This window comes from Melospiza melodia, unplaced genomic scaffold (assembly GCF_035770615.1).
Source record: "Melospiza melodia melodia isolate bMelMel2 unplaced genomic scaffold, bMelMel2.pri scaffold_35, whole genome shotgun sequence".
Classification (NCBI taxonomy): domain Eukaryota; kingdom Metazoa; phylum Chordata; class Aves; order Passeriformes; family Passerellidae; genus Melospiza; species Melospiza melodia.
This window is the reverse complement of record NW_026948670.1, coordinates 8,059,561-8,087,556: the sequence shown is the minus strand read 5'-3', so window position 1 is coordinate 8,087,556 and position 27,996 is coordinate 8,059,561. Positions and strand designations below refer to the sequence as shown.

Sequence of the window (27,996 nt, the reverse complement as noted above, 5' to 3'; positions counted from 1 at the left end):
TGAATCCAACATTTATAATTTATAGATATCCAAAACTGAAAAAATGTGAATTTTATTTTCTGACTCCAACATTTATAATTTTCCGAAAGTGAAAAAATGTGAAGCTTATTTTCTGACTCCAAAATTTATAATTTATAATTTTCCAAAAGTGAAAAAATGTGAACTTTATTTTCTGACTCCCACATTTATAGATTTCCAAAAGTGAAAAAATGTGAACTTTATTTTCTGACTCCCACATTTATAGATTTCCAAAAGTGAAAAAATGTGAAGTTTTTTTTCTGACTCCCACATTTATAATTTATAGATTTCCAAAAGTGACAAAATTTGAAGTTTATTTTCTGACCCCCACATTTATAATTTATAGTTTTCCAAAAGTGACAGTGCACTGGAAGGTGGCAGTGCCACCTCTCCAATGACCCTGCTCAAACCAACAGTCCTTCAACTCTCTCCTCCTCCATAAAGGAAGGCAAAACAATGAGTTATTCACAGAAAGTGTGTGAGAAAGTTCACCACAAGAATGTCAACATCAGAAGGCTTAGAATATCTTAAAAACCAGGGCGACATCCCACCCTTTTCCTTTAAAAAAGAAAAAAAAGAGAAAATTAACAATATGAAAAAGAAACCTTGTGCCTCGTCCGCAGCCTGAAACGAGAGATGGGGATTCAGAATCACAGGATGATTTGAGAGTTATCATTATGAAAAAATAATACAAAAATTTCAAAACATAATAATACAAATAAATATTCAAAAAATAATAATAATTATTATAATTATAATAACAATATAATAATACAAATACAAGTATATAAATATAAATATAAATATAAATATAAATATAAATATAAATATAAATATAAATATAAATATAAATATAAATATAAATATAAATGTAACAAATACAAATTCAAAAACTAAAAAAATTTGATTTTTTGATGATTTTTATCAAAAAGAATATATTATGATTTTTATTTTATTATTCTGCGGCACAGTGAGATGACTGACTGTGCACAAAGCCTTTGCCCACCGGCCGTGCGGGGTTTCACCCTGCATTCCCCGTTTTGGTTTCTGAAGGAGCCGCTTCCGAGCACCACGAGCGCGTTCTACAAGAGTTTGACCAGTTGTGATAGTGCAGCCCTGGAAAAAGTTAAAGATAGAATCTAAAATGTTAGGCTTTGTGTTTTCCCAGATCAACTGCACCTGCGTAAGCAGTATGATAAATTATATAATTGTTAGATGTGATGATTGTTCAGTCATTAAATGCAATTATTATATAACCATAGGAAGAATAGTGAGAAACTATGTTGGAAATTCAGAGGGGGGCTAAATTTATGTATACAATAGAACAATATAAGTTTAATAATTAACATGAAAGTTATGTAACGATAGAGTATATACCATGATCATTTCGGATGTATGGTCGGAGTCAGATTTGGGTTGAATACACCCCGATTCCCAGAGCTCTTAATAAAAAGCACCGCATATAATCCCCCGTGATTCTGTGTTTCTGAACACTAACAGTCGGAGAACGAGGGACACCAAACTTGTGCGAGACACCCCACAACTGCAACAACTGCCGCACCTTCTGCGATGTGCAGGCAGGACCATTTTTGGTTTTCACAGCAGAAGGTGTTGTTATCACATTTCTAGAGTGGCTTGGGGGTGATTTGACAACAAAATTCGGGGATTTTGGGGTGGTTTGGGGTGGTTTGCTCGCAAATCCCTGAGAGTCCCAGCTCTCAGGCTGCCACAGCTCTCAGCTGTCCTATCTTCTATCGTGTTGGGGTCACCAATTGTCGTTATCACATTTCTAGAGTCCCAGCTCTCAGGCTGCCACACCCCTCGGCTGTCATATCTTCTATCATGTCGGGGTCACCAATTGTTGTATTCATATGGTTGTTATCTTATTTCTAGAGTCCCAGCTCTCAGGCTGCCACAGCTCTCAGCTGTCCTATCTTCTATCACATTGGGGTCACCAATAGTTGTATTCGTATTGTTGTTTTCATATTTCTAGAGTCCCATACCTTCTCAGTGGTTTTCTCACAAGCAGTTCTTCACAGCAGTGTTGTTCCTGCTTCTTCTTCAGGGGTCCTCCAAGGCTCTCCCTGATGGGCCGACCCACCCCCTTTTATCCCAGTTATCTTCATTGGCCACAGCTGCCGCCCAATTAAGGACATCACAGCTGCAGCCCATTTAGAACAACCAGGATCGGGGCACGGCCACTTGTACAACACATAGATTTTACTACTACTCCTACTGCAGAAGGTATGCCCAGAACGGCAAAGGCCTGCCTCCAGTGGGCAAGGACATCACGGGCCTTCTCCCCAGTGCGAGCCGAAGCCCACATCGCAGAGGAGAACGTGTCCACAGTGACATGCACATACTTGAGCCGGCCAAACTCGTCAATCTGGGTGACATCGCTCTGCCAAAGCTCCAAGGCCCTAAGGCCTCTGGGGTTTACCCCTGCTGGTAGAGGCGGAGCAAGTGCATGGCAGTCATCACACGACTCGACAATGTCACGAGCCTCAGTTGGCGTCAGCTGAAACTGCTTCTGCCGAGTCTGTGTGTTCTGGTGGAAAAACCCATGCGATGCCTCGGCCTGCGTGAGTGCATCAGGCTGAGGCGCTACCCACGCTGGGTTAGCCAACTTGTCAGCCCTTGTGTTACCTTCCACTATAAAACCTGGCAAATCGGTGTGACTCCTCACATGCAGAACATAGAATGGATGAACCCGGGCCTGGATGGCACACGACAAGGTCTTCAGTAAATGAAACAAGGCAGGATCTTCAACTTCCTGAAGGGCGGCTGTGGTGAGCTGGGGGTCGGTCTCTTACTCCAGGCAACAACAAGAGGACACAGTCTCAAGTTGCGCCAAGGGAGATAGAGGCTAGAATTAAGGAGGAAGTTTTTCACAGAAAGAGTGGTCAAATACTGGAATCATCCACCCAGGAAGGTGGTGGAGTCACCATCCCTCAATGTGTTTAAGGGAAGACTGGATGTGGCACCTGGTGCCATGATCTATTTGAGGTATTAGAACATGGGTTGGACTTGATGACCTTAAAGGTCTCTTCCAACCTAGAAATTCTGTGATTCTGTGTGTGATTCTGTGATTGCTGACCTCCTTCAAAACCGAATGACCCAACCGCTGTGCGGTATCAGCCACATAGGCGGAATCCGTGACCAAGTTGAAAGGTTCCTGGGAAAATTTCTCAAATGCCATGACAGCAGCCCTCAGTTCAACCAATTGGGCTGACCCATCCTCATGAGCTTCCAGAACCTGCCACCCAGATCCGTCCCTCCAGGTAACAATGGCCTTTCCTGTTCTCCCTGAACCGTCGGTGAAGACAGTGGGTCCTTGCACGGGTTCCTGACTATTCTTGGGCCGCAAAGAGATTTGTGTGAATTTTGTCATTGCAGTAGCCTATGGCAGGGCAGATGATAAGTGATCTGCCCTGAAAAGTTTTCCAGAGCACTCTGCAGGGACACACTGTTTGCAAAGCTCCAGTCAAAATCCTCCCGTTGCACCGGGAGTGTGATCTTTGCGGGATCCACACCCATCAATTGCAAACACCGTTTCTGGCATTTGATTACCAAGCGAGCAGTCAGCTCAAACAATGTAGTTGCCGTCTTCTGTGGCTGATGGGGCAGGAAAACCCATTCCAGAACGTGCAAGGAATCAGACCATTTGTCACTCCTTTGGCCAATGATGCCCATGGGATACGAATCTGGAGTGGTGATGAACAGAGTGACATCAACGGAGGGATCAATGCGATAAACCTGACAAGCTGAAACAGCTTGCTGAGCCACCTCCAACGCCTTACGCGCCTCAGGGGTCAGTGTGCGAGGCGACTTTAGATTGTTAGTGTTCAGAAACACATAATCACAGAGCGATTATATGCGGTGCTTTTTACTAAAGAGCTCTGGGAATCGGGGTATTACCCAAATCTGATCCCAACCATACATCCGAGATGATCATGTTTTTATACTCTATCGTTATATAACTTTCATGTTAATTAATAAACTTATATTGTTCTATTGTATACATAGATTTCAGTAAGCTTGGCCCCCCTCTGAATTTCCAACATAATTTCTCATTATTCTTCTTATGGTTATATAATAATTATATTTAATTTCTAAACAATCATCACATCTAACAATTATATAATTTATCATTCTGCTTACGCAAGTGCAGTTGATCTGGGAAAAGTCAAACCCCAACATTTTAGATTCTATCTTTAACTTTTCCCAGGGCCCCACTATCAAGATCAGAGTCTCCTTTCAACAAATCATACAGAGGAGACAGCTGTGCGTCGCTTAGTCCCAAGAACGGATGTAATCAAGTGATGACACCCACCAATTTTTGAGCATCATTCAGTGTCTTCACAGAATGCACAAATTGCACCTCCTGGTGATGGATCATCCATTCCAGAGTTTTGACCCCCAAGTTCTTCCAAGGCGGTTGTTGTTGAACCTTTTCTGGAGCCACCTGCAGTCCATGAGCCTACATATTAAATAATAAATTGATTGCTGCTTGAATATTGGCTGAGTCAAGCTTCTTATTCGTAACAATGCTGAGCAACCACATCACAGACTTCTCTCTCCAGCTTATATGAAAGGGTTTCATGGGTGTTGTGAGTGACACCCCTGAGCACAGGGAAAGCCTGGGAACCCCCTGGCAAAGCCACCGCACCTGCTGTGTCCCGGTCCTTGGGCCCCACAGGGACAAGAGGAGATGATTGATGGGAGCCAGGTCAACACCACTCGCCCCTGCACCCCCTGCAGCACCGGCAGTGTCAAAGGAAGGAGACCAGGACACCAGCTGGTTCATCACAGGTCCAGTTTATTAAAGAAAGCATCAAACACTTATACAGCAAATAATAAGCTCATGAATATTCTGTAAGCCAAGCAATCTATTGGTTAAACTATACCATTAACTCTTCCTCATTCCTTTGGGCCTACATTCTCTACTTCTCACACCTCGCTGTCCATTTCTTTATCATCCTCCACTAGGCCCAAGGACACGTTATCTTTGCAGGTGCAAGATTTGGAATTAACCACTGTCTTGTACTTTTCCATTCTCTAGTCAGCTACATTCCCAACAGACACCCTGCCTGCAAAAAGGCCTCTGCCCTAGTTAGGACATCTTTACCAAATTAATTCGGCTGTGTCCTTTCTCCTCAAGCCACTCTTTGACAAAACTCTCCACACGGCAGAGCCAGAGGAGCCCACTCTGCAACCCAGCAGATACCATGAACAGGCAGGCTCATTCATCTCGTTGGTCTTGGTTTTGGCTTCTCACCAGAAACGCACGGGGTTCCTCAGACACACGGTCACCTGGCACGAGGGAAGTGTCCACAAATTCGACGAGGAAGCACCACAGCCCCGGGAGCCCACCGGCCTCCCGCCGGCCGTGTCGGCATTCGCGCTAAAGGTAAATACCTCTATTACAGCGCCCTGATGAGGTCTCCAGGGTGAGAGAAGGATGAGAATCTTGTTTGATGATCAGAAGGCTGGATTTATTGATATATGATATATAATACATTATAACTATACTAAAAAGAATAAGGAGAGAAGTTGCAGAGGCTGCTAAGCTAAGAATAGAATAGAAAAGAATCTAAAAACAAGAGAGTTCTCTGTCACTGTGTTCCAGAGAGCTTGCCCTGTGATTGGCCCTTAATTGTACACACGGAACACGAACCAATCACAGGTGCATCCTATTGCAATTCACAGCAGCTGATAATCATTGTTTACATTCTCTTTCTGGGGCCTCAGCTTCCCAGAAGATGCACAAGTCCCAAAGAAAGGATTTCTATGAAAAAATGTCTGCGACATACCTCAGCACCCTGTCGTGCCGCAGCCCCGGCAGGGGAGCCTTGGTTGGCACAGGTGCCAGCACGGCCCGCAAACCCGGTGTGGGCTGGGACGATGTGACCGTGGTCACAGGGGCTTTCAGGATGAGAGAGAGATGAGAATGTTGACTCCATGATCAGAAGGCTTGATTTATTATTTTATTATATATATATATACTACATTATAACTATACTAAAAAGAAATAGAAAGGAAAAGGTTTCTCAGAAGGCTAGGCTAAGAATAAAATTGAAAAGAATGAATAACAAAGATCTGTGTCCCGGCAGACAGCAAGAGCAGCTCTGCTGTGAGTGGTCAGTACATCCAAACACCCACAGGAGACCAATCAAGGATCCACCTGCTGCATTCCACAGCAGCAGATAACCATTGTTTACACTTTGGTGCTGAAACTTCTCAGCTTCAGCAGGAAAAATCCTCATGAAAGGATTTTAATGAAAAGATGTCTGCGACAGGACGAGACCGGCAAGGGGCCCCTATCCCTGACACAGAGGAGGGGAGGGATGCCCAGAGAGGTGCAGCCCGGGGAGCTGCATCACTGCAGAGCGGCACAAGGGAGCCTGGCACAGCCAAATCCACCCCGGGGGAACCATCGCCATCCCCTGTCGTAGGAAGGACACCAGGACACCAGCTGGTTCATCACAGGTCCAGTTTATTAAAGAAAGCATCAAACACTTATACAGCAAATAATAAGCTCATGAATATTCTGTAAGCCAAGCAATCTATTGGTTAAACTATACCATTAACTCTTCCTCATTCCTTTGGGCCTACATTCTCTACTTCTCACACCTCGCTGTCCATTTCTTTATCATCCTCCACTAGGCCCAAGGACACGTTATCTTTGCAGGTGCAAGATTTGGAATTAACCACTGTCTTGTACTTTTCCATTCTCTAGTCAGCTACATTCCCAACAGACACCCTGCCTGCAAAAAGGCCTCTGCCCTAGTTAGGACATCTTTACCAAATTAATTCGGCTGTGTCCTTTCTCCTCAAGCCACTCTTTGACAAAACTCTCCACAATCCCCCAGTTGGATCTGTCCCCCAGCACATCATCCTGGGGCGGGGGAGAGAGCTCCACATCACACAGAAACTCAAACTCCCCCTGGTCCACGTCGGAGACAGAAGGGCTCCACTGGGAACTCCCGGGGGTACAAGAACCAGACCCCCGCCAAAGCTCCTCACACTTTTTCCACTGCACCAGCAGCGATCCCACGTCTGCGGTGCAATCATCAAAGAGGGCGTCCATGTGGCGGACCCCCACGAGAGATCGCGCCCCCCTGGAGAACGCTTTCGCAGAGTCCGAAAAGAGCCCTCGCTCTCGGGCGCACAGAAACAATCGCTCAAAATCATCCCAGGAAACAGAAACCTGTTTCCACTCCAGGACCCCCCTCCAGAGGTCCAAAATGAGGGAATCCTCCTCGAAACTCGCAGAGGTTGCCATCACCACCAGAAGAGCAGGCAAAGCACCAAAGAGGGGGGACAACACAACCTCATCAGCAATCCGGACTCTGTGTCTCAGCCTACACTCTGGCAGTCACCCAATGTCACTAGAGTGTGGGATCTCAGCACAGCAGTCCTGATGTGCAGAGTCACCGAGACCACCCTTGGGGTGCTCGGAGGTCCTGGAACGTTGCCAGAAGTGTTTGGTGGCTGGACTTCGATCCTGCACGGGAAACAACACCTGTATGAGGATGGGAGGATCACACAGGGATAAATGGTGAAGGGATAGGTTAATTATAGTGTGAAACACAGGTTTTAGAATCTCAGTACAGGGGGGTTCTAGGGGGACAAGATGGAGGAATTAGGGCGTGTCCTGTCCTTCTTCTTCTTGTCGTCCATCTTCTGTGGTGGTGGTGGCACTTTGGGATTAGTTCTTACTGAATGTGCACTTGTCAATAAGGGTGAAAGGTATTGGGGAGAAAAGGTAAATATCTTATATGTAGTTTTGGGTATAAAGATAAGTGACCGCCCCGGGGGCTCTCAGTGTGCTCATGGCTGACTTGCTGTGTGGACCTCTGTTGGGCCGGGAGAAAATATTGTAGGTAAGAATTAATAAACAACACTGAAGACTGAAAAACCTGAAGACTCCTTTTGTCCTTTGGAGCGCGGGCTGCCCAAGACCATCCCGAGCCTTTCCAGGCCATCAAAAACAGCTGAGGATCAGGACACTATAGGACACAGAAGAACAGAAGCGCACACTGCTGTTCTCAGGGTGAAGGAAAAAAGGGAAGTTTATTTTCTGACTCCAACATTTACAGTTTTCCAAAAGTGACAGCGCATTGGAAGGTGACAGCGCCACCTCTCCAACGACACTGGACAAACCAACAGTCCATCAATTTCTCCTCCTCTATTAAGGAATGCAAAACAATGAGTTATTTACAGAAAGTGTGTGAGAAAGTTCGCTACAAGAATGTCAACATCAGAAGACTTAGAAAATCTTAAAAAACCAGGGTGACAGAGGGGTCAATTAAAACAGGGCAGGGGTCAATTAAATCAAGGGAGGGTCTTTGGCGGTCACTGGGGCAATTAAATCAAAGGAGGGTCTCTGGTGGTTTCTGGGTTAAGGGAGACACTGAGAGAGAAACAGAGCAGGCAAAGAGAGGCAGGAGAGAAAGGAGGATGCAAGCATAATGATCTGAGAGGGAGGCACACTGCAAACGGAACTGCAATGGACTGAAAATGAACGGGAAAGAAATCAGTAAGTCTGAGAGTTTTATTTGCTATCAAATACATCCCACAAACCCTGACCCACAGAATCTCCATCCCACCAACCTAACTGAGATCCTACTACTCCAAATTACCTCCAAACCCCATCTCACCCTGGTGGCTGTGGAATCGAGTAGGTTTGTGAAGAGGTAGAGCTTTTTTGAGGTGGGAAAAAGCCCTTTTGATGTGGGCCTGAGTTCTCTGAGTCTAAGGCTGAGCTGTTTTCACTGGGATTTGAGGTGACAGATCCATCCCTCTTGGCTTTTAGACAGCAGAGAGGGGGAAAAGAAAAAAAACTTAATGCGAAACCAAAAGGAGAAGCAGCCAGGTGTGTTGCCAACATGGATCACAGGGAATGTGAGTGACCAGGGCTGTGCCCAAAGTGCCTCCTCCAGTGGGGGATGGAGCTGGAGCAGCGCACAAAGCTCTGCCCGCGCTCGGGCACTCACAGGGCTTCCCTTACCGGTGCCTCCGTTGGTGTCGGGTCAAGTGAGAGCTCCTGGAGAAACTCTTCCCACACTGGGAACACTCGTAGGGCCTCTCCCCAGTGTGGATGCGCCGGTGCCTGACGAGGTGGAAGTTCTGCCTGAATCCCTTCCCGCACTCGGGGCATTGGAAGGGCCTCTCCTCTGTGTGACTCTGATAGTGCCTGATGAGACGGGAGCTGATCTGAAACCCCTTCCCACACTTGGAACACTCATAGGGCCTCTCCCCAGTGTGGGTCCTCTGGTGCGAGGACAGGTGGGAGCTCTGTGAGAAGCTCTTCCCACACTCCCCACACTCGAAGGGCTGCTCCCCAGTGTGGATCCTCTTGTGCTTGATCAGGTCGCCCCTCCACCTGAAGCGCTTCCCACACTCCCCACACTCGTAGGGCCTCTCTCCAGTGTGGGTTCTCTGGTGCTTGATCAGGTTGGAGCTCAGGCTGAAGCTCCTCCCACACTCCCCACACTCGAAGGGCCGTTCTCCAGTGTGGATCCTCTGGTGCTTCATCAGGCTGGAGCTCTGCCTGAAGCTCTTCCCACACTCCCCACATGTGTGAGGCTTCTCCCCATCATGGAGCTGCTCATGGAGCACCAGCTCCGAGCTCTGGCTCCATCTCTGGCCACCTTCCCAGCCCAGGCTGGCTCTTTCCCCCTCAGATCCCCGCCAGCTGCATTTGCAGCCCCTCCTCGTGTGGCATCTCCGGGGCATTTCCTCCCCGTTGGCTTCCTGTGCCGTGGAGCCGCTCAAAACAGCCTCTGCCACCAGGTTCTGCCGTGGGCATTTGTCCTCCCTGCTCTCCATGCTCAGCTCCTGCTCTGGGCGGGGAAGGACAAGGACAGGATGGGATTTGCCTCCGTGCCACAGGCAAGGGCAAGGAGATCCCCCCAGGGCTGAGCTGCAGCCAGGGCCGTGCTGGGCTGGGAGATGGAGCAGCACAGAGGGGAAAGGGGCACTGACTTCCTCCTCACCTGCCTCAGTGTCCTGGGGCATCTCCCTCTTCCTCACAGCATCCCAGGGGTTGGCAATGGGAAATCCTGGTTTGGGGAAAACAAGGGATGAGCACGGTGACTTTGAAGGTCCCTCTGCCCGAGTCCGTCTCTACAAGTCACTGGCCACGTGGGCTCCATAAAAACCTCCCAAATACCAAAAGATTCAGCCCCGGAAAAGCCTCTCAGGAGTTCCCTGTCCCTGGTCCCTCCTCTCTGGTGTTCGGGGGTTGCCCCCTGTCCCAGCTGCTGGGGTCACGCTTGGATTGGGGGTCCCCCTTCTCCTCGGTGCCCGCCCAGCCCAGGCTGCTGGGAGACCCAGCGATCCCAAAAGCTCCCCCCACTCTTGGCTCTCCCCATTTCGGGATGCCGGGGCTGTTTAGGCTCCCGGGCTCCCTTCTCCCCTCATTCTCTGCTCGGGGCTGCAGCGGCTCCAAGGAGTCCCCCCTGCCCCTCTCCAGGCTCTTGAGGCTCCCGCCCATGGCGGCGCTCCCCCCTCTCTGGGCTCCCCACTTTGGGCTCCTGGGGCACACAGGGCTCTGCTCCTCCAGGCTGCCTCTGCCGGCAGCCGCCACCGGCACCCCCCGATGTCCCCCCGAGGGGCCTTTTCCACTCAGCCTTGGACTGCTTCATTCTCCAAACATCCCCCCAAAAACCCAACTGGGAGTGACTGGGAGTGACTGGGAACATGCTGCAGGGAACTGGGCTACGCTGAGGGATACTGGGAGTAACTGGAAGGAAAGTGAGGGTGAAAGAGAGCAACTGGAACCATGTGGAGCACAACTGGTTCATACTGGCAGGGACTGGGAGCACACTGGGCTCACCTTTGGATCATACTGGGAGGGACTGGACTAATACTGGGAGTGTCTGAGAGCGACTGGGAACACACCCTGCACATCATCCCCCATGCTGGGCTTGACTGGGAGCAACTGGGAGCACACTGGGAGCAAATGGCATCATACTGGGAATGACTGGGCTGATCTAGGAAGCAACTGGAACCATGCTGGAGGCAGCTGGGACCATACTGGGAGAGACTGGAAGCAACTGGGATTATGCGGAGACCACACTAGGAGGGCTGGCATGTGACTGGGACTGGAGCTTACTGGGACCATATTGGGGTTGAAAGGGAGTGACTGGGATCACACTTTGGGCTACTGGGAGCAAGTGAGGGAAACTGGGATGATGCTGCAAGCAAACTGGAGAAACTGGGAAGGACTGGATGCATGCTGGAGGCAACTGGGATATACTGGGCATGACTGGGGGATCATACTGGGAGAACTGACACCTTACTGGGGCCACTGGCAGTGCCTGGAAATGACTACAGACATGCTGGGGGCAACTGGGATATACTGGGAGTGACTGTCACCATACTGGGGGGACTGGAACCACACTGGGAACAACTGGGACCATGCTGGGGAGAACTGGGCCCACACCGGGGGCACTGGCATCAGACTGGGAGTGAGTGGGAGCAACTGGGGTTAGACTGCAGGTGACTGGGATCATACTGGGAGTTGCTACACTCATACTGGGATTACACTGGGTGTGAATGGAACCTGACTGGGGGTTGCCGGGAGCTACTGGGATCGGCTGGAAGGTTCTGGAACGATGCTGAGAGGACTGAGACTATAACTGGGGCAACTGGCATCATACTGGGAGCAACTGGGGCCACCCTTTGAGCAACAGATGGAAACTGGGATTGTGCTAGAGGAAACTGGGAGCAACTGGGAAAGACTGGGATCATTCTGAGGTACCTAAAACCCACTGGGAGTGTCTCTAACCATACTGGGGGGACTGGAACCACACTGGGAACAGCTGGCATCATGCTGGGAACAACTGGGACGATGCTGGAGGAAACTGAATCTACCCTGGAGGCAACTGGGCACCACTGGGACCCTGCTGGGAGGGACTGGGACTGTTATTGGGGCAACTGGGATCATAATGGGAGGAACTTGGCACATCTGGAATTATGCTGGGAGCAACTGGGATCACAGTGAGAGCAGCTGAGTCCATACTGGGTTACACTGGGATCTCATTGAGAGCGACTGGAATCATACTGGGATTGACTGGGAGTGGCTGGTTTTGTGGATTTTGGGGGGTTTGAATTTTGGGGGATTTTATTGGCATTTTGAGGGGGAGTTTTTCTGGGGAAGTTTGGTGTTTATTGAAATTTTTCTGTGTCTTTTTTTTAAATTTTGTTTGTTTTACTGAGATTTTGTTGCGATTTTTTGGGGACTCTCAGAAATTCTGGGGGTTTTATTGGGATTTTTAGATGTTGGGGCATTTTATTGGAATTGTGGTAACATTCAGTAGGATTCATAAGGAATTTGGGGTTTTTTGGGATTTGGGGGGTTTTGTGGAGTTTTTTGTGTGTTGCCAGGATTTCTTTGGATCTTGGGGGATTTTGTGGGACCTTTTATGGTTTTGTGGACATTTTTTGGGGATTTGCAGATTTTAATCAGGATTTTTGGTGTTATTGGGATTTCAAAGGATTTTGTGGGCTGTTATTGGGATTCTAGGGAGTTCTAATGGGATTTTGAGTGATTTAATTGGGATTTTGTGGGTTTTATTGGGACTTTTGGGGGTTTTAAGGAGATTTTGGTGCCTGTCAGCTCTTCCCCACACCCAAGGAATGCTCCAAAGCCCCCCTAAAATTTCACAAAAACCCCAAAAAACCCCCAAAAATTACATGAAAGTCCTCAAAACCCCCAGAGAATCTCCAGAAATCCCAGTGGAACTCACCAAAATTCAAAATAAATGCTAAAAATTTCAATAAATCCCCCCCCTCAAAAACCCCCCTGCAACCCAAACAAAACACCTAAAATCCAGAACCCTCCAATCAACAAAACACCCCAAAATCATGTAACCCTCCGAAAACCCAATAATTCTCCCCAAAAATTCCCACAAAGCCCAAAAAAGCCATCCCGAAATTCCCAAAACCCCAAAATCCCCACAAATCCCCCCAAACTCCCCAGACTCAGTTGGGCCATCCTGGATCAGGGGGCACCGGCCGGTGGAACAGGAGCCACTTCAGGGGGCCCTCGGAGCTCTTTGGGGAGGGGGCACCATGGGAGACGCCCAAAAACCGGGGGGGGGGGGAACCCCTGCTGTGCCCCCTCCCCCCCCGAAACCCCCAGACCCCGGTTCAGGGTGGGCCCTGGACCCCCGGGACCCCCAAATCTTCCCCCGGGACCCCTCCAGGAACCCCAAACTGCCCAGAGCTCCCCAGGGTTGGCCCAGGACCACCCTGGACACCAAAACCTCCCCAGGACCCTCAGACCCCCCCCCCATTTCCTCCGAAAATTTACCCCAGACCCACCTGAGACCCCCCCGCGAATCCATCAGACTGCCCCAAATCCCCCTCAGACCCCTCAATCCCCACCAAACCCTATGAAATCCCCTCAGAATCCCCCACATTTCTCCAGAGCCACCTCAAACCCCCCAGATCCACTCACAACGCCCCAGTTTCTCTCGAAATCCCCCAAAATCCCCTCAGACCCTCCAAATTCCCCTCAGATCCCTCTTAACCCACCTGAGAATGCTCCAGACCCTCTCAAGTTTCCCCCAAGCTCCCCAAAGCCCCCTCAGAACCCCTCATTCTCCCCAAACCCATGTACACCCCCCTATTTTCCGTCGATGCCCCCAAAAATCCCCGACTTCCCGTCAGACTCGCCCCAAACCCCCCCATTTTCCTCCCACCGTCCCCACCTCAGCTCCGCTCTCCCCTCACAATCTCCCGCCACCACCGCGCGCACGGGCCCCCAACAATGGCGGCGCACCCCGCCGAACCAAACAATCACCGCGCGGTACATCAGCGAAACAACCAATCACGGTGCCGGTCCCCTCAGCAAGGCCCGCCGGCCCGGCGCCGCCCCAGCCAATCCGAGGCGAGCCGGAAGCGGCCCCCCCCTTCCCGCCGCTCCTGGGACCCGCCGGGCTCGGGACAGGAGCGGGAGGGGCCTGAGAGGGGATTGGGGGGGGCGGGTTCTTGGAGGGCCTGGGGGGGTTTTGGGGTGGGGTCGTAGGAAGGTCTTGGGAGGGTCTGGGGGTGCTGGGATGGTCCTGGGGGGAGTTTGGGGAGGGTTCTGGGGGCTTCTGAGGGTGTCCTGGTATTGGAATAAGAATCCCAATATTACCAGTTAGATAGTGCCTGGGCCAGTCTGACCCTTGCTGGTGGGCCAAAGGCAGCAACTGTGGTGTGTCACCCCAGAGATACCCTGGCTTGCTGGTGGTTGCAGCTGGGCACTGAACAAGTCCAGGCTTGTTAGGAACTCAGTTTACCTCAGGAGGAGAGCTTCAGGCGATGGTGAAGAGAAAAAGAGATGGATTCTGCTGGAGAGTTTATATCCAGAGGTATATTGCAAGGTTACAGATGTCAGAACATAGGCAACTGCTCCAGCAGAATACCGGCCTAAACGTCTGATCACCTTTTTAAGCTCAGGGACAGTGGAAGGGGAGGGGACAGGTGAGCCACCAACCAGGTGAGAGGGGCAGGGTCTCAGGGGGGGATGACACCCAGACAGGCCAAGGGCCCCCGGGCCTGAGGGGCATCCTTTGAACTTGACCAACCACACGACGCCTTGCGGGAATGTTAAGCCTGACTGACAGCACAGCAGGGGGCGAGGGGGAAGGGGAAGAGAGGTATTGGCACACCTGGGCAAGGGAGTTTACAACACATTGCAACATCCTGGGAGGGTTCTGGAGGTTTTGGGGAGGGGCTTTGGGGGCTGTGGAAGGGTTTGGGGAGAGGATCTGGGGGGGTCTCAGGGGACATCCAGGGCTGGGCCCGATTGGGGTCTGGGGGCAGGTTCCTTCCAGGCACGGGCATTCCAGCATTCTGTCAGGGACTCCCTGCCCTTCTTCCCTCTGCCCCCAGCTGCAGAATGTGCAGCAAAGCCACCTTTGCTGTCTGCTCAGGGAGCCCAGCCAGCTGCTGCAGCCTGACCCTGCCCTGCACAGCTCCCCTGGCAGGCACGGCAGGAGCAGCGCCCCGGCAGCCTCAGCAATCGCCCTCTGACAGCTCTGGCACACACTGCCATGGGCTGCAATTCCAGCTGCCAGCAAGGAAAAGATGCTCCTGCCCTTCAAGGCCAAATTCTGAAGGGGCCAAGACACAAGTGCAGCAAGATCTTACACAGACATTTCACTGCCAGCCTCTATAACTTCATCCAGGGCTGTTTGAGCACCTGGATGGGGAAGGAAAAAAAAAATCAGGGGAGAGTCTTTGGCTGGAAGCTGCCACAGGTAAAGAGAGACCCTGGAAGGGAAAAGGAGCAGACCAAGGAAGGCAGGAAAGAAGGCAGGACACAAATGGCAACCAGCTGACAAGGTGGCACTCTGAAAACCAAACCTGGGCTTATGGAATAAGAATGGGACAGAAATGAAGAATTCTGAAATTTTATTTACTTGGCTTCTCTGAGCAATCTGTGAAGCCAGGACTTCACCATCCTGACAGGGAAGAAGCATTTTCTAGATCAAACCTGAGCTTCGTCCCTTTTACTCTGAGCCCAGTAAATCCCAATGAACTCATTTGTGGTCGTTTTCATCAAGGGCCCAAGCTCTTTGTTGCAGCACATCCAGCAAGCACCAGGCAGGACAGCACAGGAACCCAACACTCAGCTGAGGGATTCAGAACATCTAAACACCAGCAGGGCACATTGCTCATTTTTGCTCCAATAGATTTGAGAAATGAAACCCTGGGGATGAGAGCTCTTTTTCAGAGCAGTAATTGCTAGTTGATGTTAATGAAGTTGATAGGGTCTGAATTTGAAGTGTTGGTCTGTTGTTAAACATTGAACGTTACAGTTCTAGGACTTGCCTTTAGTTGCCGCTGTTCAGTGTTACCATTTTACCCTGTATTTGTATCTCTCCCCGGCATACTCTGTATTTGTGCCCCTTTCCGCCTCAGCCCAGATTTGTATCCCTTCCCGTCCCAGACTGAATTTAAATGAGAGGCCGTGGGAACTCCATGAACCCTCTCAGAACAACAAACCAGCACATAAACAATGACTTTAACCCAGCAGAACCGCACTAAATCACCCACCCTTGACCAGAGCCGGATTCCGTCCTGCCATCATAATTTTAATAGTGCTCAGCTTGGAGGATCCCCCTATGCTCCGAGCCAACGTTGCCTTCCTAAGGACTCTGGTGAGGACGGAAGCCCTGGCTGTGCCGAGAGACAAAGCTGCGCTGCTGCTGCTGCTGCTCCTCCTCCTCCTCCTGCTCAGCGCGGTCCTGTGGGAGCAGCGGCGCTGTGCGCGACCCCTCAGGTTCCGCACCCAGAGCTGTCTTTAATAAAGGCCTTTTGAAAGGAGCTGCTGCAATGGCCCTGTTTATCACACTGCCAGAGCCCCCAGAGCCCCTCCCCAAAACCTCCAAAACCCTCCTAGGACACCCTCAGCACCCCCCAGAGACCCCCCCCAAACTCCCGCAGGACCATCCCAACACCCCCAGACCCTCCCAAGACCTTCCTACGACCCCTCCCCAAAACCCTCCCAGACCTCTTAGGACCCACCCCGCTTCGTGATTCCTCTTAGGACCCCCCAGGTCTCCCCACAATGCCCCAGAGCCCCTCCCCAAAGCCCCTCCGGACCCTTCCCCGCCCCCCCGATCCCCTCTCAGGCCCCTCCCGCTCCTGTCCCGAGCCCGGCGGGTCCCGGCAGCGGCGGGGAACGGGGCGCCGCTCCCGGCTCGCCTCGGATTGGCTGGGGCGGCGCCGAGGAGGCGGGCCTTGCTGAGGGAAGCTGCGCCGTGATTCGTTGGTTCAGGGACGTGCAGCGCGGTGATTGATTAGTTCGGCGGGACGCTGGGGGAGCCGGCACACGTGGCGGAGGCGGGGTGAAGCTTGAGCGAGTCTGGATTGTGCTCAGGTGGGTTTAGGGGGATCTGAGGGGAAGTGGGAGGGTCTGAGGGGATTTTGGGGGATTGTGAGAGGAACTGGGAGGTTGCGAGGTTGGTCCGGGGAGAAATTTGGGGGAGTCTGAGGGGATTTCATAGGGTTTTGGGGGGAATTGAGGAGTCTGAGGGGGATTTGGGGCAGTCTGATGGATTTGCGGGGGGGTCTCAGATGGGTCTGGGGTGAATTTTGGGGGGAAATGGGGGGGGTCTGAGAGTCCTGGGGAGGTTTTGGTGTCCAGGGTGATCCTGGGCCAACCCTGGGGGGCCTCTGGGCGGTTTGGGGTTCCTGGAGGCGTCCCGGGGGAGATTTGGGGGTCCCGGGGGTCCCAGGCCCACCCTGAACCGGGGTCTGGGGGTTTCGGGGGGAGGGGGCACAGCAGGGGTTCCCCCCCCCGGTTTTTGGGGTCTCCCATGGTGCCCCCTCCCCAAAAAGCTCCGAGGGCCCCCTGAAGTGGCTCCTGTTCCACCGGCCGGTGCCCCCTGTTATGAATAAGTAGCTTGACTAGGCCAATATTCAAGCAGCAATCAATTTATTATTTAATATGGTAAAGTACGAGCAATACAGCACTGGGTACAGAGGAGGAAGTTTTCTCTCTAACTGTACGCCCATAATTGATGGTTACAGGTATTTATAGGGGTAGTCATCAGCTTTTTTCAGTAGTTTCTCTTTCTAATCTTTTACTCATCAGCAATTTTTATTCCAAATTATTGGATCACAATTCTATACACTATTGTGATTTTAATTTCTCAGGATGTATCTCAAAGGAGTATCCCCAGATGGTGATGGTCCAGTTTCCAAAAGAAGAAAGACGAATCCCATCTGGTGGGGTCCAGCTCCCCAGATGTGTGTCCACCTTTTAATTGCAGAGACTAAAAATCTCATAACAGTGATATCCAGCTTCCCTTTGGTCGAAACCATAAATCCTTGAGGTGATGTTCATCTTCTTTTCTCAAGCTGCTTTTCTCTGCTTCAATAAGTCGTGAGATAAGCATATTGTCTTTATATATATTCCAAAGCTATAGGCTCAAGGATACAAGTAATATTCTAAAATTATACTTCAGAAGCTTATTATTGCAGAGCTCTTTATGGATTAAATGCAAGCAAAAAAGAACATCCTTAACACCTTAATTCCAATGCTCCTAAATCAACTAGGGTTAATTGCAAACAAAAGATAGGTTCAAAGGCCTTTTTCCATGCTTTATTTTCCTCAGTTATTTTTAGAATTCACAACTATCCCATTGTCGGTGTCCACACATTTCGCATTCACAAGTACACACGTCACCTGTTTGTGCCTGACACGAAACACAGCTTTGCCTCTCACCCCCCTGATCCAGGACGGGCCCACTGAGTCTGGGGGGATTTGTGGGGATTTTGCGAGGGTTTTGGGGATTTCGGGGTGACTTTTTTGGGCTTTGGGGGATTTTATTGTCAGTTTCGAAGGAATTATTGGAGGTTTTGGGATGTAATTACTGGGCAAGAATTGCATGATTTTCAGGCTTTTGTATTTTGGGGGATTTTATTGGGGTTGTGAGGGGTTTCTTGAGAAAGGATTTATTGAAATTATTTGGAGTATTTTTTAATCTTGGTGAGTTCCACTGGGATTTTCAGAGATTCTCTGGGGTTTTCGAGGGTTTTCTTGTAATTAGGGGGGATTTTGTGGGATTTTCATGGAATTTTGGGGGGCTTTTGGGGCATTCCTTGGTGTGGAGAAGAGCTGAGAGGCACCAAAATGTCCTTAAAACTCCAAAAGTCCAAATAAAACCCACTAAATCCCAATTAAATCTCTCAGAATCTCATTAGAACACCCTAGAATCCCAATAAAAGCCCACAAAATCCTTTGAAATCCCAATAATCCTGACTAAACTCCTCAAGTCCCCCAAAAATGTCCACAAAACCATAAAAAGTCCCACAAAATCTCCCCCAAGATCCAAAGAAATTCTGGCGACACACAAAAAAACCCCACAAAACCCCTGAAATCCCACCAAAAATCCCAAAAAAACCCAAAACCCCAATGAACCCCACTAAATGGCTCCACAATGCCAATAAAATGCCCCAAAATCTCCTAAAAATCCCAATAAAACCCCCAGAATCATTGAGAATCCCAAAAAATCCCAACAAAATCTCAGTAAAACAAACAAAATTCAAAAGAAGCCACAAAAAATTCAATAAACCCCCAAACACCCCCAGAAAAATTCCCCCTCAACATGCCAGTAAAATCCCCAAAATCCAAACCCCGCCAAAATCCACAAAACCAGCCACTCCCAGTCACTCCCAGTATGATTCCAGTCGCTCTCAATGCGGTCCCAGTGTAACACAGTATGGACTCAGCTGCTCTCACTGTGATCCCAGTGTGATCCCAGTTGCTCCCAGCATAATTCCAGATGTGCCAAGTTCCTCCCATTATGATCCCAGTTGCCCCAATAACAGTCCCAGTCCCTCCCAGCAGGGTCCCAGTGGTGCCCAGTTGCCTCCAGGGTAGATTCAGTTTCCCCCAGCATCATCCCAGTTGCTCCCAGCATGATGCCAGCTGTTCCCAGTGTGGTTCCAGTCCCCCCAGTATGGTTAGAGACACTCCCAGTGGGTTTTAGGTACCTCAGAATGATCCCAGTCTTTCCCAGTTGCTCCCAGTTTCCTCTAGCACAATCCCAGTTTCCATCTGTTGCTCAAAGGGTGGCCCCAGTTGCTCCCAGTATGATGCCAGTTGCCCCAGTTATAGTCTCAGTCCTCTCAGCATCGTTCCATAACCTTCCAGCCGATCCCAGTTGCTCCCAGTGTGTCACATTTTCCTCCCAACATGGGCCCAGTAGCTCCCAGTTACCCCCAGTCAGGTTCCATTCACTCCCAGTGTAATCCCAGTATGATTGCCGTCTACTCCCAGTATGATCCCAGTCACTTGCAGTCTAATCCCAGTTGCTCCCAGTCACTGCCAGTCTGATGCCAGTGCCCCCACTGTGATCCCAGTTGCTCCCTGCATGTGCCCAGCTGTTCCCAGTGTGGTGCCATCACTCCACTGTGGTTACAGACATTCCCAGTATGGTCCCAGTTGAACCCAGTTGTCCCTGCTCTAGTCCCAGTCCCTCCCGAGATGATCCCAGTCCCTCCCAGCATGGTCCCAGTTGTTGTTATTATATTTCTGGAGTCCCAGCTCTCAGGCTGCCACAGCTCTTGGCCGTCCTATCTTCTATTGCTGTTGTTATATTTCTAGAGTCCCATACCTTCAGGGTGCTCTTCTCACACACAGCTCTGCACAGCAGTGTTGCTCCTACTTCTTGGTCAGGGCTCCTCCAAGACTCTCCCTGCACGGCCACTCCACTCCCTTTTATCCCAGTTATCTTCATTAGCCACTGCAGCCACCCAATTAAGGACATCACAGCTGCAGCCCATTTACAATTAGGATCGGGGCACGGCCACTTATACAATACATAGATTTTACTAGGACTCCTACTATACCCACTCACTCCCAGTTGCCCCCAGTGTGGGCCCCGTTCTCCCCAGCATGGTCCCAGTTGTTCCCAGTGTGGTTCCAGTCCCCCCAGTATGGTGACAGTCACTCCCAGTATATCCCAGTTGCCCCCAGCATGTCTGTAGTCATTTCCAGACACTGCCAGTGGCCCCAGTAAGGTGTCAGTTCTCCCAGTATGATCCCCCAGTCATGCCCAGTATATCCCAGTTGCCTCCAGCATGCATCCAGTCCTTCCCAGTTCCTCCAGTTTGCTTGCAGCATCATCCCAGTTTCCCTCACTTGCTCCCAGTAGCCCAAAGTGTGATCCCAGTCACTCCCTTTCAACCCCAATATGATCCCAGTAAGCTCCAGTTTCATCCAGTCACATGCCTGCTCTCCCAGTGTGGTCCCAGTATAATCCCAGTTGCTTCCAGTCTCTCCCAGTATGGTCCCAGCTGCCTCCAGCATGGTTCCAGTTGCTTCCTAGATCAGCCCAGTCATTCCCAGTATGATGCCATTTGCTCCCAGTGTGCTCCCAGTTGCTCCCAGTCAGGCCCAGCATGGGGGATGATGTGCAGGGTGTGTTCCCAGTCGCTCTCAGACACTCCCAGTATTAGTCCAGTCCCTCCCAGTATGATCCAAAGATGAGCCCAGTGTGCTCCCAGTCCCTGCCAGTATGAACCAGTTGTGCTCCACATGGTTCCAGTTCCTCTCTTTCACCCTCACTTTTGTTCCAGTCACTCCCAGTATCTCCCAGTGTACCCCAGTTTCCTCCACCGTCTTTCCAGTTCCTTCCAGTATGATCCCATTTGCTCACCAGCACTCCCAGTCAGCCTCAGTGTAGTGGCACTCACTGCCAGTATTATCCCAGTCACATCCAGCATGATCCCAGTTCATCCCAGTTGAAGTCCAGCAGTTTCCAGTCACCACCAGCATGCACCCAGTCACTCCCAGTTCCTCCCAGTTGCTCCTAGCGTGTTCCCAGTTACTCACAGCTATTCCCAGTCACACTCAGCACCATCCCTGTCACTCCCAGTTTATCCCATTTCTCCCTAACAGGGTCACAATTGCTCCCTGCAGGCTCCTACTCACTCCCAGTATGATCCCAGTCTCCATCAGTGCGATCACAGTCTGGCCTGACATGGCACTATGATCCCAGCATGATGTCAGTACAAAGCCAGTACAGTCCCAGTCACTCCCAGTACGATCCCAGTATGATGTCAGTACAAAGCCAGTACAGCCCCAGTCACTCCCAGTACGATCCCAGTGCAGCCCAGTCCCTGGCAGTGCTGCCACTGCTGGGATCCCCCGGCCCTGTGTGCGTTGCCCCCCGGCGGATGTGCCGAGAGGAGCCCCAAGGGCTGGCAGTGGCCAGGCAGGGTCCCCAGCAAGGCCCAGTTGGGATGTGCAGCCCCCAGTTTGCCCAGTTTGCCTCTCCTTTGGCCCGGGCCGGGCTCCCCCCGCCCGCAGCGGCTGGGAGCAGCCGAGAGCCCCGCGCTGCCCATCCCGACCTATCCCAGCTCCATCCCCGCTCCTGCCACGGGCTGTGAGGGCTGCGGGAACGGGGCACTGAGGGTGTGGCTGCTGCTGGGGGAGGAGGAGGAGGGAGGGAAAGGCAGGGATGAAGGGGGAGGAGGAGGAGGGGTAAGGGAGGAGGAGGAGGAGAAGGAATGGAAGGGGCAGAATGGAAGAGAAGGAGGTGGGTATAACACAGAGGAGCTCGAGGAGGGATGGAAGAGGAGAAGAGGGAGGAGAAAGAGGAGGGAAGGAGGCGGGGTTACAGGGGAGGAGGAGAGGGAGGAGGGATGGAGGAGGAGAAGGAGGTGGGGATAAGACAGAGGAGGAGCGGGAGGAAGAGGTGGGACAAAGGCTGATCAAGGCTGAGCAGATGGAGCCGCGTTGCAGCCCTGCCTGAATTCGCAGCCCCCACCCCTGGGATCATCGCGCCCCCCCCCCCCCCCCCGTCGTGCCGGTTAGTGGGGAGGGGGACGCAGCCCAGATATCCCAGGGGGTCCCTGGGTTGGGTTTTTGGGGGGATGTTTGGAGAATGAAGCAGTCCAAGGCTGAGCGGAAAAGGCCCCTCGGGGGGACATCGGGGGGTGCCGGTGGCGGCTGCCAGCAGAGGCAGCCTGGAGGAGCAGAGCCCTGTGTGCCCCAGGAGCCCAAAGTGGGGAGCCCAGAGCGGGGGAGTGGCGCCATTGGCGGGAGCCTCAAGAGCCTGGAGAGGGGCAGGGGGGGCTCCTTGGAGCCGCTGCAGCCCCGAGCAGAGAACGAGGGGAGAAGGGAGCCCGGGAGCCCAAACAGCCCCAGCATCCCGAAATGGGGAGAGCCAAGGGGGGGGAGCTTTTGGCATTGCGGGACTGCCAGCAGCCTGGGCAGGGCAGGCACCGAGGAGACGGGGGACCCCCAATCCAAGCGTGATCCCAGCAGCTGGGACAGGGGGGACCACTGTAACACCAGAGGTGAGGGACCTGGGAGACTTTTTCAGGGCTGAATCTTGGTGTTTGGGAGGTTTTCTGGAGCCCAGATGTCCAGATGTTACTTGCAGAGATGGACTGGTGCAGAGGGACCTTCAAACTCACTTTGCTCATCCCTTGTTTTCCCCAAACCAGGATTTCCCATTGCCAACCCTTGGCAGGGTGAGAGGAAGAGGAAGATGCCCACAGACACTGAGGCAGGTGAGGAGGAAGTCAGTGCCCCTTTCCCTTCTGTGCTGCTCCATCTCCCAGCCCAGCGCGGACCCGGCTGCAGCTCAGCCCTGGGGGAATCTCCTTGCCCTTGCCTGTGGCACGGAGGCAAATCCCATCCTGTCCTTGTCCTTCCTCCCCCAGAGCAGGAGCTGAGCATGGAGAGCAGGGAGGACAAATGCCCGCGGCAGAACCTGGTGGCAGAGGCTGTTTTGAGCGGCTCCATGGTGCAGGAAGCCAACGGGGAGGAAAAGCCCTGGAGATGCTGCACAAGGAGGGGCTGCAAATGCAGCTGGCGGGGATCTGAGGGGGAAAGAGCCAGCCTGGGCCGGGAAGGCGGCTGGAGATGGAGCCAGAGCTCGGAGCTGGTGCTCCATGATGGGGAGAAGCCCCACACGTGCATGAAGTGCGGGAAGAGCTTCAGGTGGAGCTCTGAGCTGATCCAGCACCAGAGGATCCACACTGGGGAGAGGCCCTACGAGTGTTCCGAGTGTGGGAAGGGGTTTCAGACCAGCTCCCATCTCCTCCGACACTATCAGAGTCACACAGGGGAGAGGCCCTACGGGTGTCCCCAGTGTGGGAAGAGCTTCTCCAGCAGCTCTCACTTGCCCCAACACCAACGGAGGCACCGCTAAGGGAAGCCCTGTGAGTGCCCCGAGTGCGAGAGCTTCGTGCGCTGCTTCTGCTTCACCCCGCACTGGAGGAGGCACTTTGGGCACCGCCCATGTCACTTACGTTCCTTGTGATCCATGCTGGGAACACACCTGGCTGCTTCTCTCCTTTTGGTTTGGCCTCAATTTTCTTTTCCTTCATCTTCATCCCTTAAAAACAGCCAAAACAGGCTGCTATTAAATGAAATAAATTGATCAAAGATGTCTAAAGTTCCACAATTTCAGAGGTTTTTAAGGGAGAATTGATGGTTTAGGGACAATATTTTGGAGGATTTGTGGGTTCTCCGGGGGGATTTTGGGCAGTGTTTTCCATCTCTTTGCGCTCCAAAAGCCAAGAGGGTTACCTCAAAACAACTGAATCCCTCTGAAAACAACTGTTGCATAATTTTGTTCAGACATGGCTTATAGAGGGACCATGAAAATATACAGCTAGTTTAAAAGTAAAAGGCAGCTGTAAGCAGCAAGTTCTCAGGCTTTTTCCTTAAACAATAAACACCATGTCCTTGAGTAAAGTGATGAGAAAAAACATGATGGAAAACATGGAGGCCTTGAGAACAGTCAATAACAAATCAACAACAGGATGAGAAAAACAAATGTTAGTCTCAACAAGAAACCACAGATCTTGACAACAAAAAGAGGGGTTGGTGTGTAATCTGTAGCCAACAATGAGCTCGGGTTTTGCAATATGTATGAACTTATTTAACACTACTATAAAAGTGTGTAAGCTGGATCAATAAATCGGATTTCGATGCTGATCAATAAGGATGTGGTCGACTCCCTTCGCTTCCTCAAATGGTGACACCCGATTGTGATATGGCAACACACCACGGAGGAGTGAAGATACGGCTTGGGTCCTGAGAAGCAGCCGGGATGGTAGAAAATGTGGAGAAAAGAAAAAAAAGGGATAAAAAAGAAGCTGAGACACGTCGTGCCTCGGGTGTCGTACAGGCGAGCCCGACTGATACGTGATGCACGGACCTTGAAGAGGCTGCAACAGCGCTGACGATTTAGGTATGGAAAGGCAAGCAGCATATGATTTATTTACTGCCTTTTTACAAAAAAGGCAGGTTAAGGGGGTAGATTTGCAAAAGGATTTACCAGGGCTTTTGGCTTATGGCTACGATAGGGGAGTTTTTATTAACCCCCATACGGTTCACGAGTTAACGGTGTGGCGTAAATTCGGTGATTTATTATGGGAGGCTACTTTAGAGGGCGATAAAACTGCCAAGAAGTTAGGTAAATTATGGAGGGTGGTTCACAATGAGATGTTAAAGCTTCAGGCCAAGAAAGAGGCTGCCCAGCAGGCTAACGCCTCTCATGGGCGTAATAAAGATTACGATCAGGACAGGCAATACGATCAGGACAAGGGATTACCATTAGCCCCTGCAATGAGGATGGTCTTATTACCTGCTTCGCCACCCTCTTCCGCTTCAAGCCAGGCTACACAGAGTGCTTCTGAGTCTTCCACACCCCCTGAACAACATGAACTATGGCCAAGACCACCCAATAATCTCCCGCAAATCAATGAGCCGATCCCTGGGGCGGAAAACGACCTAGCGGAGGCTATTGCAAGGGAGCGGAGGTTGGCTTGGGCTAACCTTGCCAGAGACGCTATGAAAAAAGGGGATAAGGAAGTTATCAGTGCTGCTACCGAGCTGGCTTGTCCTGTTGTATTCCATCCGCAGGAGGGAGGAGGCATGCAGGCTACCATTACAGCCCTTGATTGGAAATTGCTGTCTCAACTGAGGTGTCTACTGTTAGTCAGTTTGGAGTGAAAAGTGAGCCAGCCAAACAGATGTTAGATTGTATTTTTGATACCAGTCTTCTTCTTTTGGTGAATGATTGTAATGAGATAGCTAAATTGATCTTTACTCAGCCTCAGCAATTGTTATTCAATGCTCATTGGCAAGGGCTTCTAAATGAATGCGTAGCACAATTAGGGCTAGGCTTACAAGAACAAGCAGGGACCTCTCAGAATCAGGTGTTAGCTGCTCTTGCACTACTTCTAATGTCAGCAGCACTGCCTCCGACAGCTAATTGGGGCCAAAAATGCCATTCGGACACCGGGAAGCACGAACCGCAGTGACCACGCACCGACACAAGTCATCGCTGCAGCATCAGCACCCCCTCCTGTCTCCAACCCGACACCACAGGGAGCCTCGGTTTGGAACTGGCAGCCACCATAGGAGTTACACTGATGACCCCGCACCCACGAAAAATTCTGACAGGGATTCATGGACCCATTGTTATACAGGGTCAAGCTGGGTGCTCTGCTGTTCAGAAGATCATCCGCATTGGGATTATTTGTTTTGCCTGGCATCAGTGGTGTGGACTATATGTTATGGTGCATACCCCTTTCCCACCACTCCAAATTAACAAAGGACTGAGAATTGCTCAGCAGGTGCCACTTGAGCCAAATGACTAAGGGATTACAGACTATGAAAGGACAAGAGAGGGGGGAAAATGGTGTTGAATCCACCGGAGGACTTACCTTACTGACTCTGAACCTTTCTGAGAGACCCAAGAAAAGGGTGGAAGTGGAATTTCAGGGACAGAAAGGATCATTTTCGGGCTTGCTCAATACTAGAGCAGATTCCAGCATTATTAGCCCTAGCCGTTCGCCTCCTCTCCGGGTTTGCATGAATGAAAAACAGCTAACAGCTTTCTTACCACCTACCGTGCAATGTCTGATAAGGCAGGACATTGTGGCTCAGTTGGGGGTGGTTTTAACCCTTTGGGGTAGAAGCCACTGCTTGGACTGTGGCTGAGGAACCATATGTTGCAGAATTTTGTTCAGACATGGCTTATAGAGGGGCTATGAAAATATACAGCTGGTTTAAAAGTAAAAGGCAGCTGTAAGCAGCAAGTTCTCAGGCTTTTTCCTTAAACAATAAACACCACGTCCTTGAGTAAAGTGATGAGAAAAAACATGATGGAAAACATGGAGGCCTTGAGAACAGTCAATAACAAGTCAACAACAGGATGAGAAAAACAAATGTTAGTCTCAACAAGAAACCACAGATCTTGACAACAAAAGGAGGGGTTGGTGTGTAATCTGTAGCCAATAATGAGCTCGGGTTTTGCAATATGTATGAACTTAATTAACACTACTATAAAAGTGTGTAAGCTGGATCAATAAATCGAACTCCGATTTATTGATCCAGCTTACACACTTTTATAGTAGTGTTAAACAACTGAATTTTAATTCATATGGGCTCAATCCCACATCAAAATAGCTTGTTCCCACCTTAAAATAAACTCAATCCTATGCCAAACTCACTTGATTCCACCGATGGCATGGTGAGATGGGGTGGGAAGGAGATTGGGAGAAGTGGGATCCCAATTTGGAGCGGTGGGATGGGGATTGTGTGGGGCTGGCTGGTTGGGATGTATTTGATAGCAAATAAAACTTTCAGAGTTACTGATTTCTGTCCCTTTCAATTTTTGTCAGTTGCAGTTCTATTGGCAGAGTGCCACCTTCTCAGCTGATTGTGTTTGTGTCCTCCTTTCTCTCCTGCCTCCCTTTGCCTGCTCTTTTTCTCTCTCAGTGCCTCCCTTGAGCCAGGGCAGCTGCCACCAAAGACCCTGCCCTGATTCAGTTCCCAGTGCAGGAGCCACAACAGCCATTGGTGAAGTTCTGAAGGCTGGCAGTGAAATGTCACTGTAGGATCTTGCTCCACTTGGCTTTTGGCCCCTTCATAAGAGCTTTGCCTTCACGGGCAGGAATATCTTTTCCTGGCTGGGAAATGGAATTCCAGTTCCTTGGAGTGTGTGCTGTGCAGGACCATACAGACTGGGATCACGTGGACCAGGATTTCACAGGCTGGGACCATAGGGATTAGGAGCAGAGACTGGGATCATACAAACTGGACCATATGGACCAGGATGCTGCACCAGATCGATGTAAACCAAGGAGGTCCCGCCCTGCCTGGGGGTGCAGCCAAAGCTCCCTGGAACAAATGCAAAGTTTCAGGAGGGATCCCAATTCCAATCCCATTTCTAATCCCATTTCCAATCCTTTTGCCAAACTCAGAGTCATCCTGGCGCTGATCCTGGTCCCGGTGCCAGCCTCGGTCTCTGTCTCAGTCCTGGAGCACTCCCAGTGCTGATTCTGGTTCTTGTGTCAATCTCAATCGCACAGTGGTGCCGGTCCTGGTCTCTGTCTCGGTCTCAGAGCAGTTCTGGACCCAGTGCTGCTGCTGGTGCCAGTCTTGGTCCTGGAGTGCTCCCACTGCCAATCTCAGTCTCGGTCCTGGTCCCAGAG

General features: G+C 50.9%; 2 protein-coding genes across 2 annotated transcripts in view; one reads left to right on the top strand and one right to left on the bottom strand.

Moving 5' to 3' along the window:
• Positions 1-9,078: 9,078 nt before the first annotated feature.
• Positions 9,079-27,996, bottom strand: part of LOC134434371 (zinc finger protein ZFP2-like) — a gene marked incomplete at its 3' end in the record, with an annotated part of 230,231 nt that continues 211,313 nt past the window's right edge. The window contains exon 5 of the mRNA XM_063183036.1: positions 9,079-9,674. Within this exon, the coding sequence (XP_063039106.1) occupies positions 9,079-9,674 (596 nt within the window). The remainder of the gene's footprint in view (positions 9,675-27,996) is intronic.
• On the top strand, positions 22,990-24,494 carry LOC134434384 (zinc finger protein 70-like). The gene is made up of 2 exons (XM_063183050.1): positions 22,990-23,052; positions 23,206-24,494. Exons 1-2 carry the CDS (start codon positions 23,031-23,033, stop codon positions 23,694-23,696), a joined length of 513 nt encoding a protein of 170 aa, XP_063039120.1. The 5' UTR covers positions 22,990-23,030; the 3' UTR covers positions 23,697-24,494.